This window comes from Pan troglodytes, chromosome 22 (genome assembly GCF_028858775.2).
Source record: "Pan troglodytes isolate AG18354 chromosome 22, NHGRI_mPanTro3-v2.0_pri, whole genome shotgun sequence".
Taxonomy (NCBI): Eukaryota; Metazoa; Chordata; class Mammalia; order Primates; family Hominidae; genus Pan; species Pan troglodytes.
Window position 1 is genome coordinate 45,011,155 of NC_072420.2, and position 19,486 is coordinate 45,030,640.

General features: G+C 51.9%; 1 protein-coding gene across 10 annotated transcripts in view; it reads left to right on the plus strand.

Annotated features, from left to right (window-relative positions):
* The window catches only part of TRPM2 (transient receptor potential cation channel subfamily M member 2), a 137,763-nt gene that overhangs the window by 64,022 nt on the left and 54,255 nt on the right, over positions 1-19,486 (plus strand). For 9 of the 10 annotated variants that reach the window (XR_010154459.1, XR_010154458.1, XR_010154460.1 and 6 more), the window contains 5 exons: positions 5,761-5,944; positions 9,372-9,553; positions 9,868-10,000; positions 18,118-18,205; positions 19,325-19,412. Coding sequence is in view for 4 of the 10 variants with exons in the window: in XM_024352442.3 (XP_024208210.1) it covers positions 5,761-5,944; positions 9,372-9,553; positions 9,868-10,000; positions 18,118-18,205; positions 19,325-19,412 (675 nt within the window). In the remaining 6 variants the exon portion in view is untranslated. Of the gene's footprint in view, positions 1-5,760; positions 5,945-9,371; positions 9,554-9,867; positions 10,001-17,083; positions 17,234-18,117; positions 18,206-19,324; positions 19,413-19,486 lie in introns of all 10 variants that reach the window. The other variant, XM_063803522.1, reaches the window with a different exon arrangement.

A 19,486-nucleotide genomic window follows, 5' to 3' on the forward strand; every position in this document is an offset into this window, starting at 1 on the left:
CTCAGCCTCCCGAGTAGCTGGGATTACAGGCACCTGCTACCACGCTTGGCTAATTTTTGTATTTTTTGTAGAGATGGGGTTTCACCATGTTGGACAGGCTGGTCTTGAACTCCTGACCTCAGGTGATCCACCCGCCTCGGCCTCCCAAAGTGCTGGGATGACAGGTGTGAGCCACCACGCAGGGCCGTTTCCACTTTTCACATGCTGTGAATAACGTAGCATGAACAGTTATTTACAGGGTTTTGTGTGGGTATGTTTTTATTTCTCTTAGACACCTAGGAATGCACGGCTGGCTCATATGGGAACTCCATGTTTAAGTTTTTGTGGACGTGCTGGGCTGTTTTCCAAAGAACTGGCCGCATTCCACATTGCTGCCTGCCCAGTCCCAGGATTCCAATTTCTCTACCTTCTTGTCAACATTTTTTATCGTCCATTAAAAAACAAAGCTCGCATCCCAGTGGGTGAGAAGTGGCTCTCCTTGTCGCTTTGACGGGCATTTCTCTAAGGACCCGCCATGCTGAGCATCTCCTCCTCTGCTAACTGCATCGTCTGTATGTCTTCTTTCAAGAAATGTCTCTCCCTCTCCTTTGCCCTTTTTTTTTTTTTTTGACAGGGTCTCGCTCTGTCACCCAGGCTGGAGTGCAGTGGTGTGATCTCAGCTCACTGCAACCTCTGCCTCCCGGGCTCAAGTGATTCTCCTGCCTCAGCCTCCCGAGTAGCTGGGACTACAGGCGCACGCCACCACGCCTGGCTAATTTTTGTATTTTCAGTAGATACAGAGTTTCACCATGTTAGCCAGGCTGGTCTCGATCTCCTGACCTCGTGATCCACCCGCCTTGGCCTCCCAAAGTGCTGGCATTACAGGTGTGAGCCACTGCCCCCAGCCATCTTTGCCCATTTTTCAATTGAGTTGTCTTTTATATTATTGAGTTGTAAGAGTTCTTTACATAAGGATGCCAGTCTCTTACCAAAGGTATGATTTGAATTTTTTTTGTCAATCTGTGCACTGACTTGTTATTTTCTTTATGGTGTCATTTGATGCACGAACTTTTGAAATTTTGATGATGTTCAACATATCAATCTCTTTGATCATTGTGCTTTTGGTGTCCTAGCGAAAACCATTGCCGTGATTTATGCCTGTGTTCTACTAAGTGTTTTATAGCTTTCGCTTTTTGTTTGGCCTGGTGTGCGGTAAGGGTCAGTCTTTGTTGTGGCTCTCCTGTTGTCCCAGCACTATTTGTTGACAAGACTGTTCTTTCCCCAGTGAAGCATCTTGGCATCCTTGTTGAAAATCAGTGGACCATTAACATAAGGGCTTATTTCTAGAGTCTCAGTTTGACTCCACTGATGTCTGTCCTTGTGCCAGAACCACACTGTCTTGGTGAGCGTAGCCTTGTAGTAAGTTTTGACTGCACTGTCTTGGTTGGCGTAGCCTTGTAGTAAGTTTTGATCGCGCTGTCTTGGTTGGCATAGCCTTGTAGTAAGTTTTGACCGCACTGTCTTGGTTGGCGTAGCCTTGTAGTAAGTTTTGACCTCACTGTCTTGGCGTAGCCTTGTAGTAAGTTTTGACCGCACTGTCTTGGTGAGCGTAGCCTTGTAGTAAGTTTTGACTGCACTGTCTTGGTTGGCGTAGCCTTGTAGTAAGTTTTGACTGCACTGTCTTGGCGTAGCCTTGTAGTAAGTTTTGACCACACTGTCTTGGTGTAGCCTTGTAGTAAGTTTTGACTGCACTGTCTTGGTTGGCATAGCCTTGTAGTAAGTTTTGACCGCACTGTCTTGGTGAGCGTAGCCTTGTAGTAAGTTTTGACTGCACTGTCTTGGCGTAGCCTTGTAGTAAGTTTTGACCGCACTGTCTTGGTGAACGTAGCCTTGTAGTAAGTTTTGACCGCACTGTCTTGGTGAACGTAGCCTTGTAGTAAGTTTTGATTGTGCTGTCTTGGTTGGCGTAGCCTTGTAATAAGTTTTGACCTCACTGTCTTGGTTGGCGTAGCCTTGTAGTAAGTTTTGATCACACTGTCTTGGTTGGCGTAGCCTTGTAGTAAGTTTTGACCGCACTGTCTTGGCGTAGCCTTGTAGTAAGTTTTGACCACACTGTCTTGGTTGGCGTAGCCTTGTAGTAAGTTTTGACCGCACTGTCTTGGCGTAGCCTTGTAGTAAGTTTTGACTGCACTGTCTTGGTGAGCATAGCCTTGTAGTAAGTTTTGACCACACTGTCTTGTTGAGCGTAGCCTTGTAGTAAGTTTTGACCACACTGTCTTGGTTGGCGTAGCCTTGTAGTAAGTTTTGATCGCGCTGTCTTGGTGAGCATAGCCTTGTAGTAAGTTTTGACTGCACTGTCTTGGTTGGCGTAGCCTTGTAGTAAGTTTTGACCGCACTGTCTTGGTGAGCGTAGCCTTGTAGTAAGTTTTGACCACACTGTCTTGCTGAGCGTAGCCTTGTAGTAAGTTTTGACCGCACTGTCTTGGCGTAGCCTTGTAGTAAGTTTTGACCGCACTGTCTTGGTGAGCGTAGCCTTGTAGTAAGTTTTGACCACACTGTCTTGGTTGGCATAGCCTTGTAGTAAGTTTTGACCGCACTGTCTTGGCGTAGCCTTGTAGTAAGTTTTGACCACACTGTCTTGGTGAGCGTAGCCTTGTAGTAAGTTTTGACCACACTGTCTTGGTTGGCGTAGCCTTGTAGTAAGTTTTGACCGTGCTGTCTTGGTGAGTGTAGCCTTATAGTAAGTTTTGACCACACTGTCTTGTTGAGCGTAGCCTTGTAGTAAGTTTTGACCACACTGTCTTGGTTGGCGTAGCCTTGTAGTAAGATTTGACCTCACTGTCTTGGTTGGCGTAGCCTTGTAGTAAGTTTTGACCTCACTGTCTTGGTGAGTGTAGCCTTATAGTAAGTTTTGACCACACTGTCTTGTTGAGCGTAGCCTTGTAGTAAGTTTTGACCACACTGTCTTGGTTGGCGTAGCCTTGTAGTAAGTTTTGAAATTCGGAAGTGTGAGTCCTAATTTGTTCTTTTCCAGGATTGCTTTGGCCTCTGGGTCCCTTGGCTTCACAAGAATTTTTGGATCAGCTCATCAATTTCTCCAAAAAGGGCATCTGTGATTTTGATTGTGAACCTGGGATGTCTTTTTGCTTATTTAATTCTTTAATTTCTCTCAATAATGTTTTATAGTTTCCAGTAATAAGTCTTAATGCTTCTTCTGTTAAATTTATTCCTAAATATTTTATTATTGTCCAAGCTATTATAAATAGAATTGTCCTATTGATTTCATTTCAAATTGTTAATGACCGGTATATAGACATACATTGTCTTTTGTAGATTGATCTTGAACTCTGAAACCTTGCTAAACTTCTTTATTACTTTTAATAGTTTTTAGTGGATTTGTCATATACGAGACCATGTCATCTGCAAAAAGAGAGTTTTACTTGTTCCTTTCCAAACTGGTTGCCTTTTATTTCTTCTTCTTGCCTAAGTGCCCTGGCTAGAACCTCCAGTACAATGTTGAACAGAAGGGACAATGGGGGACATCCTTGCTTTGCTCCTGATCTTAAGACGAGTCCACTGATCTCAGGGAACAAGTCTTTCACCATTAAGTGTGATGTTAGCTGTGGGGCTTTTGTAAATGTCCTTTATCAGGTTGAAGAAGTTCCCTTCTATTCCTAGTTTCTTGAGTGTTTTTATTGTGAAGGAGTGGTAGACTTTGTCAGCTGCTTCTCCTGCACTTATTCAAATGTTCAGATGGTCTTTGATCCTTTTACTATTAATATGGTGCATTCCATCAATTGACCTTCGAATGTTAAACCAACTGTATGTTCCTGGGACACGTCCCACTTGGTCTTGGTGAATAATCTCTTTTACATGGTGCTAGATTCACTTTGCTAGCTGTTTTTTGATGATTTTTGCACCTATATTCATGAAGGTTATTGGTCTGTGGTTTTCTTTTCTTGTAATATGTTTGCCTAGTTTTGGCATCAGGATAATACTGGCCTCATAAAATGGCTTAGGAAGTAGTTCCTCCTCTTATATTTTGGAAGAGTTTTTAAAAGAGTGGTTTTAATTCTTCCGTGAACATTTGGTAGAATTCATCAGTGAACTCCTCTGAGTGTGGACTTTTCTTTGTGTGATGTTTTTAACTTACTAATTCAATCTCTTTATGTGTTATAGGTCTATTTATATTTTCTATTTCTTCTCCAGTCACCTTTGGTAGTTTGTGTCTTTCTAGGAATTTGTCCATTCATCTAGATTATCTAATTTTTTTAGCATACAATTTTCTCTAGGATTTCCTTTGAGTTCTTTTTCTTTTTGTAAGATTAGTAGTAATATCCTCTCTTTCATTTCTGATTTTAGCAATTTGAGCCTTCTCTCTCTTTTTCCTTGATCAGTCTAGCTACAAGGTGGTAATTATTTTTGTTGCTCTTTTTCAAGAACTGAGTTTGGTTTGTTGACATTCATTGTTTTTGTTTTCTCGATCTCATTTATATTCTAATCTTCATTCTTTCCTTCCTTCTGCTTGCTTTTGGCTTGTCTCAGGGTAAGCATCCAGTCTTTCCCACTGGGTATGATGTTAGCTGCAGGGTTTTTGTAAATGTCCTTTCAATCAAAGAGGTTCTCTTTGATTCCTAACTTCTTGAGTGTTTTTATTGTGAAAGGGTGGTTTGCTCTTCTTTTTCTAGTTTACTACAGTGGGAAGTTACATTAATAATTTCAGCTCTTCTTTTTTAATATAGGAATTTATAGCCATCAGAGTGCATTTCTATCTTAGAAAATTAGTAACACATTCAAAATAGGTTTGATTACCCAATAATGCATTGCTCATTGTTGAACAATTTTAAAATTCAAGATAAGTATAAGGAAAGAATGTTATTCATAATTTCACCTCCCGGAGTTAACTACTGTTAACAACTTACTATGTTTCCTTAGAGATTTGTTTAAGATAGAAGCTGGTTCCATATTCAATAGCCCTTACTTTCTATGCACGCAGGACGCTATTTTTCTTCACAATCACCCGTTTCACTTGTCGATACATTGCCTCTGCAGCATCTTCCCTTTTCCACATCTCCACATCTCCCTTCTCTTTGGGATAGTTGTTATTTCTTTCCTTTTCAATTCTTCTTTTTTTTTTTTAATTTTTGAGACAGACATTTGCTCTTGTTGCCCAGGCTGGAGTGCAATGACGCAACCTTGGCTCACTGCAACCTCCACCTCCCTCCCGGATTCAAGTGATTTTCCTGCCTCAGCCTCCCGAGTAGCTGGGATTATAGGCGCCCGCCACCATGCCTGGCTAATTTTTGTATTTTTAGTAGAGACAAGGTTTCACCATGTTGACCAGGCTGGTCTCAAACTCCTGACCTCAGGTGATCCGCCCGCCTTGGCCTCCCAAAGTGCTGGGATTACAGGCATGAGCCACTGCTCCTGGCCTTTCCTTTTAAATTATTTCCACCAAATTGAACTCCCCAGGCTTGGGACCTGGTGCTGGCCCTGGCTGGGACCCTGGCAGTGCCCTGGTAGGTGGCACACCCTGGGCGGAGGCACGGGCCAGCCTGGGTGCAGCTCTGCCCCCGGGGCCTCCTACCTGCATCTGGCTGGAGACAGATGCCTCTTTCTGGACTTCTGGCCCAGAGGTGACAGCTGAGGTCACCCAGATGAGCAGCATCAGGCCTGCGGGGGACCTGGCAGTGACTGGAGGCCTCGAGGGCCCGCTCCTGCCAAGCTCCTCTTGACTCTGTGTTGTTTTCTTGGCTCACCCACCCCCATTCCCAACGCCAGGTGTGAACTTCAACCCGGAGCACTGCAGCCCCAACGGCACCGACCCCTACAAGCCCAAGTGCCCCGAGAGCGACGCGACGCAGCAGAGGCCGGCCTTCCCCGAGTGGCTGACGGTCCTCCTACTCTGCCTCTACCTGCTCTTCACCAACATCCTGCTGCTCAACCTCCTCATCGCCATGTTCAAGTGAGCGCCTGGGTGGGGCTGGCGTGCAGGTGGGTGGGTGGGCGGCGTTCCTGGGCCGCAGTGGCCACGCTGTCTCCAGGGTCTTGTGGACAGTGTGGATGATGGGCTGGTGCAGAGGCGCGTCACTCATATCCTGGTGGAGTGTGCACAGCCACTCTCTGTGGTCACTGCTGCGTCTCTTGAGCTGGCGTGAGTCTGTCTCTTGAGCTGGCGTGGGTCTGTCCTTGTGGCTGCTGGGGACCCGCGGTGCTGTGGATCCACATGGGCCCTGCTCACGGTGCTGCTGCGGAGGCAGCCTCCTCCCGCAGGGCAGGGATGTTGGTGTCAGCCTCGTTCCTTCTGCGCAGGAGCAGCATTATTCATGAGCTCACTGCTCTACCCGGGGAGCGTGCTGGGGCCGCTGCTGCTCAGGGCTGTCCCCTTGTCACCCCAAGGGCTCCGCCTGTGTCTCCCTGTTACTGAGCAAAAGGGCTTACTGCCCGATGTGCAGGAGGCCAATACTATGACACCAGGTTTTTGAGAAAAGAAAAGCTTTTATTCTAGGCCAACCCACAAGGAGACAGGGGTGCAGTTCACGTCTGTCTCCCCGCGCTGGCTTTAATGCAGTGTTTCTGTTAGGGAAGGTTCGGGGGTGGGTTCTTGGATGAGTAAGTGGCTGGTGGAAGAAAAGGGGGTTCTGGAAAGTTATGTCTCCTCATGGGTCTCGTGTGCACATTTGGGCGGAGTTACTGGGACCCCGGGGTGGAAACTCGGGCTGTGCAGACTCTAGCTGGCCACAGTGGTTCCAGCTGTGACCTCAGCCAGTTCCGAAATCTCCTGCGAGCGAGTCTCAGCATCCCAGCAGGTGGCTTCTTTTCCCGTCTGCCATCTGTAAGTGTGAGCATTTTGGTTAGTTGCTGGGTTCTTTAGCTCTTTGGGGCCGGTTCCCCAGCCCTAGACGTGTTCCTGCTGCCCCCACCGTGTGCCTCAGACGGCGCTGGCTCTGCGGTGCCTTCCCCGGAGCTCCGATCCATCTGTGGACGGCTCTGTGTCTGCCCTCCCGCGCCATTGGGGTCTTCCTCATCTGCACGTCTTCACGTGCTTTGCTGGTTTTGTGGATTTGCACACACTTGTCCACCTCCTCTGGGCCTGGTGTTTGTGGCATCTGTGGCAGTTTGAATAACAGCCCCAGGGAGGTCCACACTCGAACCCTGTGGCTATGGGGCCCTATGTGGCAAAAGGGACTGGGAGGGTGGGGTTAAGTGGAGGATCCTGAGGTGGGAAATTATCTGGGGTTATCTGCATGGGCCCGACATCATCACGAGGGGCCGTGGAAGAGGGAGGCAGAGAAGGAATGTGATGGTGGCAGTGAGCGTCGGCGGGAGGGGAGAGCCTCAGCCCAGGAATGCAGGCAGCCTCTGGAAGGCAGGAAGGCAAGGCATGGAGGCTCCCGACCTACGGGAGGAGCACAGCCCTGCCGAACCTTGGTTTTGGCCCAGTGAGACTCCTGACCTCCAGGACTGAGAGAAGAGTCTGATTGCTTTAAGCTGCCAAGGCCGTGGCGGTTCACTACAGCAGCATCAGGAGACCCATGCAGTAGCTGTTTCTTCTCTTTGAAAATGTCTAGGATTTTCTTTAAATCCTAGTGTCTTGAAGTCTTATCATAGAACTTTTGGAATGTTATTTGCTATTGTTGCTTTTGAAACAAGGAGTACAAAATAGGTGGCTGTCCATCCGGCCCCTGGTGGATGTGGTCCTCTGGGGTCGTATCTCTGATCAGCCGCAGCAGCTGTGGGCCCCAGGCTTTGGGGGTTCTGTTTTGCTCTTGCAGCTTTTAAACTTAGAACAAATTAAATGCTGAGGACCTCACACCAGAGGCAGCATAAAAAAGAACTCCAGGGAACCAGGAGGCCACGCAGAATGAAAACACAGGTGTTTGGGGTCCTAGTGGGCCCCAGGGTTGGCTCTGGGGGTTCTGTGGCCAATTCCTAGCCCTGACAGTGGAGCTGAGGAGCCTAGCACGGCTGCGGAGCTGTCATGGTCCACAGAAAGCCCAGTCTCCCCATGTTGCCCCCATAATTCAGAAAGCCTCCCAGGCCCTCAGAGCCCTTCCCAGCATCTGCAGACAGACCCTGTGCTACCCGGGACTCTGAAAATCCTTGTGTTCCTGGTTTTGTTAGGAACCAACCGTTTCTCTTCTTGTTTCATTGGCTAAGTTGCTGAGGTTGCCACCTTTCAGAACGTGGGTTCTGAACATTGAGAGAACCCGAGCATGGGCCAGGACTGTCATCTCGAGGCCAAGGGGCTGGTGGCAGGACACTGTCCCTGCAGCAAGTATGGCACCCACACTTCCGGCTCCCACTGCGGAGGGCTCTGTGCCTGTCACCCTGAGACACACCAAGGAGGCCCCTGCAGCCCTGCCCCTTCCACATGCACCCCTGGAGGGTCTGGCTCTTGTGCTCGTCAGAATCCACAGATCAGGTCCTAGAGTTCAGTGCCAGACAGTGTCTGTCTCCTGATAAACACCCACTTTGTGTTATTAGCCAGTGAGGCTTATAAAATCGAAAGTCTGTGTGCTTCTCCTTTTTTCTTGCTTTGGTTCCCAGGAAGCCTGGAATTGTGAGGTCTGTGGGCTGAGTTCTGTGCCTGGAGCTGGCCTCCTGTGTGGCGTGGCTCTGCTCTCTGTGGCATCACAGTGGGCACATGGGTGTGGCTCTGCTCTCTGTGGCATCACAGTGGGCACGTGGGCGTGGCTCTGCTCTCTGTGGCATCACAGTGGGCATGTGGGCGTGGCTCTGCTCTCTGTGGCATCACAGTGGGCACGTGGGCGTGGCTCTGCTCTCTGTGGCATCACAGTGGGCACGTGGGCGTGGCTCTGCTCTCTGTGGCATCACAGTGGGCACGTGGGCGTGGCTCTGCTCTCTGTGGCATCACAGTGGGCATGTGGGCGTGGCTCTGCTCTCTGTGTCATCACAGTGGGCACGTGGGCGTGGCTCTGCTCTCTGGCATCACAGTGGGCATGTGGGCGTGGCTCTGCTCTCTGGCATCACAGTGGGCACGTGGGCGTGGCTCTGCTCTCTGGCATCACAGTGGGCACGTGGGCGTGGCTCTGCTCTCTGTGGCATCACAGTGGGCACGTGGGCGTGGCTCTGCTCTATGTGGCATCACAGTGGGCATGTGGGCGTGGCTCTGCTCTCTGTGGCATCACAGTGGGCACGTGGGCGTGGCCCTGCTCTCTGTGGCATCACAGTGGGCACGTGGGCGTGGCTCTGCTCTCTGTGGCATCACAGTGGGCACATGGGCATGGCTTTGCTCTCTGTGGCATCACAGTGGGCATGTGGGCATGGCTCTGCTCTCTGTGGCATCACAGTGGGCACGCAGGCGGTGAGAGGGGTCTGTTCTGGGTAAACACCCTGACCTCGAGGTGTCGCTTTCTCCTCCCTGACAGCTACACCTTCCAGCAGGTGCAGGAGCACACGGACCAGATCTGGAAGTTCCAGCGCCACGACCTGATCGAGGAGTACCACGGCCGCCCCGCCGCGCCACCCCCCTTCATCCTCCTCAGCCACCTGCAGCTCTTCATCAAGAGGGTGGTCCTGAAGACTCCGGCCAAGAGGCACAAGCAGCTCAGTATGCCAGCCCCAGTGCCTCTCCTGAATGTCCTGGCCACCTGGGTGCAGAGGGGGTGGAGACGGCATGGCAGCTCTGCCCAGAACCCTGGACGCTCGGCAGGCGTGCAGGTCACTCAGGCCGCTGGCCTTCTGCTGGCCTTGAGCAAGTGGTGGGGGCTGAGCCCAGAGGCCCCCTTGGGGGCAGGTGTGCGATGGGCTCTTCCTGCCACTCAGGACTGGCCCCCTCCCACGGGGCCTCCCCGGTGGGTCAGGGCTTCAGGGCCCACCTCCTGAGGATTCCAGGTCCCCTGGTCTGTCCTCCCACCCTGACAGAGAACAAGCTGGAGAAGAACGAGGAGGCGGCCCTGCTATCCTGGGAGATCTACCTGAAGGAGAACTACCTCCAGAACCGGCAGTTCCAGCAAAAGCAGCGGCCCGAGCAGAAGATCGAGGACATCAGCAATAAGTATGGGGGCTCCGGTGGGCCTGGGGGCGGGAAGCCTCTGGGGGACCTCCTGCAGGTCCACAGGCACCATGAGTACATGTCCCACCTGGGGAGGCCCAGCAATGCCTCACCGGCGAGGAAGCGCTGTATCCCGTGGCCCCTGCAATGCTGCAGGCATCTGGGCCTGTGCCCACAGCTGACCCAGGACCCTCTGGGGTCCTTAGGAAGGCTGGGCCCCACAGGGCGCAGGGTCAGAGGCTGGGAGGGAAGCCTTGGCGGCTGGGGGAGGGGCAGGTTGGCCCGCAGGATCCGGCTTGGAGGCCTGGGGGGATGTGCACACGGGGTCCAGGCTGGTTTGGGGGTGGTTTGCTCTGTGAGCTTGTTGGTGCACAGCCTTATTATAGCTTCTGCAGGGCCTCGGCAGCCCAGCCCTTGGGGTCAGCCATGCTCAGCACCGTCCTCCCTCTCAGCTCCTCCCATCTTGCTTCTTTCCAAGGTGCGAGGTCAGTGTTGGGGGAACATCTGCTCCTTTCTCTCCACTGCCAGGCCTTCCGCCCTGCTAGGTGTCAGCAGGGCCTAATGGCCCAGTAGCGGGCAGCAGGAAGGGCTGCCCCCACTGTCCTGCTCTCAGTGTGCGTCTCACCATGGCATGAGAGGAGGAGGGGGAAATGGACATGGTGCCACCTAGTTATGGCCGTGTGGAGGCTCCTGCAGCCACAAACAGGAGCATCCTGGAGCTGGCAAGGGATGGCCAAGACCAGGCCAAGTGCCCTCCCCCTTAGAGACATGTATGTACTCCTGCCTTTCCATACCTCCCTCACCTTGTCTGTAAGATGGAGACACAATAGTCTCTGTCTCTTGGAGTTGTTTCCAGAATACAGTGGGGTCCTGACTGTAAAGAATTGAGCACATATGCTGGAACTATAACCAGGGATCTGCTAACGTGGCTGGTGCTTTTATCATCACTCTTACTTATGAGTAGTGGGGGCGGTGGTGGTGATGGTGATGATGGTGGCTGCGATGGTGATGGTGGTGGTGGTGGGGTGCTGGTGATGGTGGTGGATAGTGGTGATGGTGGTAGTGGTGATCGTGATGATGGTGATGGTAGTGGTTGTGCTGATGATGGTGGTGATGGTGGTGGTGAGGTTGATGATGGTTACGGTGGTGGTAGTGGTGGTGATGGTGGTAGTGGTGATGGTGATGATGGTGATGGTAGTGGTGAGGATGATGGTGGTGATGGTAGTGGTAGTGATGGTGATGGTGGTGATGGTAGTGGTGAGGGTGATGATGGTGATGGTGGTGGTAGTGATGGTGATGGTGGTAGGGATGATGCTGGTGATAGTGGTTGTATTAGTCTGTTTTCATGCTGCTGATAAAGACATACCTGAGACTGGGAAGAAAAAGAGGTTTAATGGATTCAGTGCCACGTGGCTGGGGAGGCCTCACAATCATGGTGGAAGGCAAGGAGGAACAAGTCATGTCTTACATGGATAGTGGCAGGCAAAGAGAGAGAACTTGTGCAGGGGACCTCCTCTTTATAAAACCACTAGATCTCATGAGACTTATTCACTATATGAGAACAGCATGAGAAAGACCTGCCCCCGTGATTCAATTACCTCCTAATGGGTCCTTGCCACAACATGTGGGAATTGTGGGAGATACAAGTCAAGATGAGATTTGGGTGGGGACACAGCCAAACCATATCATTCTGTTCCTGCCCCCTCCCAAATCTCATGTCCTCACATTTCAAAACTAATCATACCTTCCCAACAGTCCCCCAAAGTCTTAACTCATTTCAACATTAACCTAAAAGTCCACAGTCCAAAGTCTCATCTGAGACAAGGCAAGTCCCTTCCACCCATGAGCTGTAAAATCAAAAGCAAGCTAGTTACTTCCTAGATACAATGGCAGTACAGGTATTGAGTAAATACATCCATTCCAAGTGGGAGAAATTAGCCAAAACAAAGGGGCTACATGGCCCATGCGAGTCCAAAATCCAGTAGGGCAGTCAGATCTTACAGCTCTACAATGATCTCTTTTGACTCTATGTCTCACATTGAAGTCACACTGATACAAGAGGTAGGCTCCCATCTTGAGCAGTTCCGCCTTTGTGGCTTTGCAGGGTACAGTCTCCCTCCAAGCTGCTTTCATGGGCTGGCATTGAGTGCCTGCAGCTTTTCCAGGTGCACAGTGTGAGCTGTCAATGGAACTACCATTCTGGTGTCTGAAGAACAGTGGCCCTCTTCTCACAGCTCCACTAGGCAGTGCCCCAGTAGGGACTCTGTGTGGGGACTCTGACCCCTCGTTTGCCTTCTGCACTGCCTTAGCAGAGGTTCTCCATGAGGGCCCCATCCCTGCAGTAAACTTCTGCCTGCACACCCAGGCATTTCCATACATCCTCTGAAATCTAGGTGGAGGTTCCCAAACCTCGATTCTTGACTTCTGTGCACCTGCAGGCTCAATACCACATGGAAGTTGCCAACGCTTGGGGTGTGCACCCTCTGAAGCAACAGCCCAAGCTGTACCTTGGCCCCTTTTAGTCACAGCTGGAGTGGCTGGGATGCAGGGCACCAAGTCCCTAAACTGCACACAGCATGGGGACCCTGGGGCCCGGCCCATGGGTCTTCTCTAGGCCTCTGGGCCTGTGATGGGAGGGGCTGCTGTGAAGACCTCTGACATGCCCTGGAGACATTTTCCCCATTGTCTTGGGGATTAACATTTGGCTTCTTATTATTTATGCAAATTTCTGCAGCTGGCTTGAATTTCTCCTCAGAAGATGGGATTTTCTTTTCTGTTCCATTGTCAGGCTGCAAATTTTACAAACTTTTATGTTCTGCTTCCCTTTTAAAACTGAATGCCTTTAACAGCATCCAAGTCACCTCTTGAATACTTTGCTGCTTAGAAATTTCTTCTGCCAGATCCCCTAAATCATCTCTCTCTTTCAAGTTCAAAGTTCCACAAATCTCTAAGGTGGAGGCAAAATGCCACCAGTCTCTTTGCTAAAACATAACAAGAGTCACCTTTAATCCAGTTCCCAACAAGTTCCTCATCTCCATCTGAGACCACCTCAGCCTGAACCTTATTGTTCATGTCACTATCAGCTTTTTTGTCAAAGCCATTCAACAAATCTCTAGGAAGTTCCAAACTTTCCCACATTTTCCTGTCTTCTTCTGAGCCCTCCAAACTGTTCCAACTTCTGCCTATTACCTAGTTCCAAAGTTGCTTCCACATTTTCAGGTATCTTTTCAGTAGTACCCCACTCTACTGGTACCAATTTACTGTATTAGTCCATTTTCACATGCTGATAAAAACATACCTGAGACTGGGAAGAAAAAGAGGTTTAATGGACTCACAGTTCCACATGACTGGGGAGGCCTCACAATCATGGCAGAGGGCAAGGAGGAGCAAGTCACATCTTACATGGATGGCGGCAGGCAAAGAGGGAGAACTTGTGAAGGAGAACTCCTTTTTATAAAACCATCAGATCTCATGAGACTTATTCACTACCACGAAAACAGCACAAGAAAGACCTGCCCCCAAGATTCAATTACCTCCCACTGGGCCCCTCCTATGACACGTGGGAATTGTGAGAGTTACAATTCAAGGTGAGATTTGGGTGGGGACACAGCCAAATTTTGTGTCCCCACCCATGTGATGGTGAGGATGGTGATGGTGATGGTGATGGTGGTAATAGTAGTGGTGGTGATGGTGATGATGGTGGTGATGGTGATGATGGTGATGATGGTGATGGTAGTGGTTGTGCTGGTAATTGTGGTGGTGATGGTGGTGGTGATGGTGATGATGATGGTGATGGTAGTGGTGGTGGTGGTGATGGTGTTGGTGATGATGATGATGATGGTAGTGGTAGTGGTGGTGATGGTGGTGGTGACAATGGTGTTTGTGATGGTCGTGATGGTAATGGTGATGATGGTGGTGGTAGTGATAGTCATGGTGGTGGGTGATGGTGATGGTAGTGGTCATGATGGTGGTGATGGTGGTGGTGGTGATGATGGTGATGATAGTGGTTGTGCTGGTAATGGTGGTGGTGGTGATGGTAGTGGTGGTAGTGGTGATGTTGGTGATGATGGTGATGTGGTGGTGATTGTGATGGTGGTGCTGGTGGTGATGGTAGTGATGGTGATGATGATGGTGATTCTGATGGCTGTAATGGAAGTGGTGGTGATGGTGGTGGTGATGGTAGTGGTGGTGATGTTGATGGTGATGATGGCAGTGGTGGTGGTGGTGATGGTAGTGGTGGTGATGTTGATGGTGATGATGGCAGTGGTGGTGGTGGTGATGGTGGTGGTGATGGTGCTTCTCATGGTGGTAATGGTGGTAGCGGTGATGGTGGTGGTGATGATGGTGATGGTAGTGGTCATGATGGTGGTGATGGTGGTGGTGGTGATGATGGTGATGATAGTGGTTGTGCTGGTAATGGTGGTGGTGATGGTAGTGGTGGTAGTGGTGATGTTGGTGATGTGGTGGTGATTGTGATGGTGGTGCTGGTGGTGATGGTAGTGATGGTGATGATGATGGTGATTCTGATGGCTGTAATGGAAGTGGTGGTGATGGTGGTGGTGATGGTAGTGGTGGTGATGTTGATGGTGATGATGGCAGTGGTGGTGGTGGTGATGGTAGTGGTGATGTTGATGGTGATGTTGGCAGTGGTGGTGGTGGTGATGGTGCTTCTGATGGTGGTAATGGTGGTAGCGGTGATGGTGGTGGTGGTGGATGGTAATGGAGATGGTGACAGTGGTGGTAGTGATGGTAGTGGTGGTGCTGGTGCTGGTGGTGATGGTGGATGTGGTGGTGGTGATGATAGTGATGATGGTGATTATGATGGCAATAGTAATGACGATGGTGACAATGTGAGGACCTTAATGAACTAGCTGATGTCAAAGCCCCTTCTAGCTCCCATTCTGAGTGAACTAGATACACGTGTCCTGTTTGCTTGAGTCTCGGCATGATGACTTCCAGTTGAGCCCTTGGCATGCTCTTTGCCTAGAACAGTCTTCTCCCAGAGAGAGTCAGGACTTGCTGTCTCTCTCTATTCAAGCCTCACTTCATTGGAGGGCCTTTCCTGCCCTCCACCCACCCTGTCCCCATCCCCTGTCGTTCTGGAATCTGGATGTTGGTTGGTTGGCTGGTGGGTTTGTGGGTTGTGTCATGTCTAACTTCCAGGCTCCATGTGAGAGTAGGGACAGAGTCCCACATGTTCCCCATAGTATCCTGGGATGTAGAGCAGGCCCAGTGCCTAGAAGACTCTGAGGAAATCCTATGCAATTCTGGAACTGCTGTTAGTTCCTGGCCTGGCAGGGTTGCAGGAGGCTGGGGTCGCTGGTCTCCAGGCCTGCTCAGCCCTGACATTTGGCTCTGATGGTCCACTTACAGAGGAGGGGCCTGGGGCCATGCAGTGCCCTGAAAACCTTCTCTTACTTGCTGTCGCCAAGTACAGCTTTGATGGATGGCCTCGTCTGGGACTTTGAGCAGTGGCCATGCCCAGGGCCCAGATGCTGGGGGAAGGTGCTTGGGAGAGTTTCTGAAAGGCAGCCTCCGCATGTCAGGATGAAGCTGGAAGGCCACAGCTCTGCTGATGACCAACATAGTCAGGGCTGGAATATGATGGCTGGCATGTGTTAAGGGCTCATTGAGGACCACACCCTTCACCTGCATCATCTCGCTCAACCCTTTTGCAGAGGGAGGTATTTTTCCTTCCACTTTTACCCATGAGGAAGTGGAGGCCCAGGAAAGTGAGAGAGGTGGCTCAGCTTCCACCACTGGCCAGCGGTGTGGCCTGGAATGCAGGCCCCAGCAACTTTGCAGCCTCCTGCCTTAAGGGAGTGGGCTGGACCCCAAATGAATCAGTCCCAGGCCGGGCGCGGTGGCTCACGCCTGTAATCCCAGCACTTTGGGAGGCCAAGGTGGGTGGATCACAAGGTTAGGAGATCAAGACTATCCTGGCTAACATGGTGAAACCTCATCTCTACTAAAAATACAAAAATTAGCAGGTTGTGGTGGCGTGCGCTTGTAATCCCAGCTACTTGGGAGGCTGAGGCAGGAGAATCGCTTGAACCCAGGAGGCGGAGGTTGCAGTGAGCTGGGATCGCGCTGCTGTACTCCAGCCTGGGCGACAGAGCAAGACTCCACCTAAAAAAAAAAAAAAAATTTAGTCCCAAATGCCTCTCAGCTCCTGCCCTATCCCAGACATCTTAAAGCTCAGAGCTGGTCTGCTGCCTATTTCCCAGCCTAGGTGCTCAGTGGAAGTTGGGCGCCTCCAGTTATTTTCTGAGGTTGAAAAAGCTTAACTAAAATATAAATTTGCAGGCCAGGCACAGTGGCTCACGCTTGTAATCCCAACATTTTGGGAGGCTGAGGTGGGAGGCTTGCTCGAGCCCAGGAGTTCAAGACCAACCTAGGCAACATAGTGAGACCCCCATCTCTACAAAAAATAAAAATAACAATTAGCCAGGCATGGTGGCTCATGCCTGTGATCCCAGCTACCAAGGAGGCCACAGCAGGAGGATTTCTTGAGGCCAAAAGTTTGAGACCAGCCTGGGCAACATAGTGAGACCCCATCTCTACAAAAAATAAAAAAACAACAACAAAAAAGGAAAGAGTAGCCAGGTGTGGTGGTGCACATGGGGTCAGAGTCCCAGCTGCTCAGGAGGCTGAGGCCAGGGGTTCGAGGCTGCAGTGCGCCATGATGGTGCCACTGCACTCCAGCCTGGGTGACAGGGTGAGACCCTGACTCTAATGCATATTTGTATGTGAGTAGAAGTTTTCCCAAGATGAGCCTGCAGAACGTGTTTCCGCTGGGCCGCTGGCTGGTGTACTCAGCTGTCACTCCCATTGGTCAGCAGCTCTGGCTCATCCGCAGAGGGGCCTGGGACAGAAGCTGATGTGCTTCAGTCGACCTGATCTTGCAGAACACGGGCTCCAGGGAAAGTGAGGAAAGAGCTCCTCAGCCCGTATCAAGGGCCCTAGCCTGGTCACCGTCCCCTCCTCCAGTGAAGAAGCCGGGCACCTGGGAGGCGCATGAGTGTGGGGTGCCATAACCTTGCAGCATTGAGGTGAGCTGAGTTCACCAAAGCTCCTCGCCCACAGGGCAGGGATGGAGCTTTGGGGGTCAAGGACAAGCTCTGTCTGCAAATCTAGACAGTTCCTGCATCTCACAGTAGTGGAATCACGCGGGTCCGAGAAGGCTCCAGTAACCACCCTCACATGTTTGCAAGGCTGTCTGGGAAAACATGGCAGGTGCAGTTAAGCGGCTTTTGTGGGATTAAGCAAAATGAAATGTGGGTGAAAGGAGATGCCCAGGCCTGGAGCGAAATCACTTTCTTCCCTCTCCCTAGATAACTGTTTAAAGTGGGTCATATCCCCAGAAAGTTTCTGTGTTACTAAAATAGTTGCTCAGTGTATTATAAGAATATCACTTGCAGTGGGCGCTGTGGATGAAAGGAAGTGAGGGAGCCCAGGGGACAGCGAATGAGAGCTGGAGACTCGGGTTTGCCCACAGAGTTATTTTAACCATAAACACAGCAGGCCAAGGCTGGGCGAAGCAAAATAAGACAGAAACCAAATATTTCCAGAATAATAGCGCCACTCTACAACCCCACAAAATAAGACAGAAACCAAATACTCCCAGAAAAACAGCGCTGCTCCACAACCCCCACAAAATACGACAGACACCAAACATCCTTAGAACAGCAGCACTGCTCCACGACCCCCACAAAATAAGACAGAAACCAAATATTCCCCAAGCAACAGTGCCGCGCCACATCACCCCCAAAACAAAACCAACCTCTGCTGTGCCCAGAGGAAGTTTCATTGTTTGTGACCTGTCACCTGGCCCTCCCTCAGTTCACTCACCTGCCCCTCTCTCCTGGGACCGACAGGCTGCCAGAGCTTGCCGTGTGAGCCTCGGCTGTCCGTCTGCTGAGACATCTTCCCCTCTGGGGCCCTGGGCAGTTTGGTTCTATGGGAGAAATGCATGTTAGAAATAGTTTCATATTAAGAGGAAGCAAAGGCTGACACAGGGCCTTGGTGGCTGCATCTGGCAGGGCTGTCTGCAGAGCGGTGTGGCGTTCCCAGGGCCCCAAGGCGTGGTGTGCGTCCAGCTCAGCTGCTTCCTCTTTCAGGGTTGACGCCATGGTGGACCTGCTGGACCTGGACCCACTGAAGAGGATGGGCTCCATGGAGCAGAGGTTGGCCTCCCTGGAGGAGCAGGTGGGTCCGAGGTCGGGGCCTCCGTCAGGAGGTGCCACTGCTGGGCCTGGTGGGCGGCTCTGCCATGTGGTGGCACCAAGAAGGAGGGCTCTGAGGAGTGATGGTGAGGAGGAGGCCGGAACGTTGGGGCAGCCATTCCCAGCTGGAAGAGGCACCCTGTGTGTCCTCCAGAAAACCCTGCCCAAGGGTTTCTGTGACTGAGTTCCTTCTGTGTGCACTGAGGCCTCCACGGCCGGGCTGTGCTCCTCGCTGCTCCCAGGAAACAGAGTGCTTCTCCCCTCCCTGCCTCCAGGGAGGCTGTGGGACTCTGTGCCTGAGCCCTGGAGAGGCCACAAGACCGAGGTGGGGAGGACTTAGAGACGGCCTCTCAGGGTCTGCTCGCACCACCCCATCAACGTCCACCAGCTGGGCCGGGCCGTGCTGTCCAACAACAGCACCTGCGGCCACGGCAGCCCCTGCGGGCAGCGCTGAGCCCTGTGGATGGCTCAGCCACCCTGTGCTGCTGCTCCTAGCCTTGCTCTGTGGGGCAGGGCTGGGACCTGTGCTGCTGGGGCATCCACCATCCACCAGTCCTGCCCGTTGCACCCAGGGGTCTGCCCAGGCCGCCCTCTACCCCGGTCTTGGCCATGCTGGGACCCCTGACAGGGTGCCCAGCACTGAGCCACACGAGTGAGACATGTCCCACTGTCCCCTGTGGGAGGCGCATCGGCCTCTGGGGAGGCTCCTCCTGGGAGGTGCAGGAACCCTGGAAGCCTCTGGCTTTGGCGGCCTGTGACCTCTCCCTGTGGTGCAGAATTGCCTGACTGTGGCTTCATGCTGGCTCCATCCTCTGGCTTGTCCAGTGCAGTGACAGTCCCACTGTTGTGTCTGTTGGGCAGGCTGCACCATCAGATGTGTGACTTGGCAGCCCCCCGGGGGAGCCGGGTGGGCCTGGGGCAGCATCCTGGCTGGCTTGGTGGCTGCCTGGGGAGGAGGTGGTGTCTCACTTTCAAAGGGCGCAGGGGCTGAGTGACAGGGGTGGGGCTCCTGGCTGGGGGAGTGAAGTCTCGGTGGGCAGTGGGGTGTGTACCATGCGTGTGGGTGGCAGGTGCTCACTGTGTCTCGGGCCATGCCTTCCAGGTGGCCCAGACAGCCCGAGCCCTGCACTGGATCGTGAGGACGCTGCGGGCCAGCGGCTTCAGCTCAGAGGCAGACGTCCCCACTCTGGGTGAGTGGGTGGCCAGGCCAGCAGCTGGTCTCCACCCGCCTGTTTCTTTTGGGTCTGGGGTCAGTTGGGAGGAG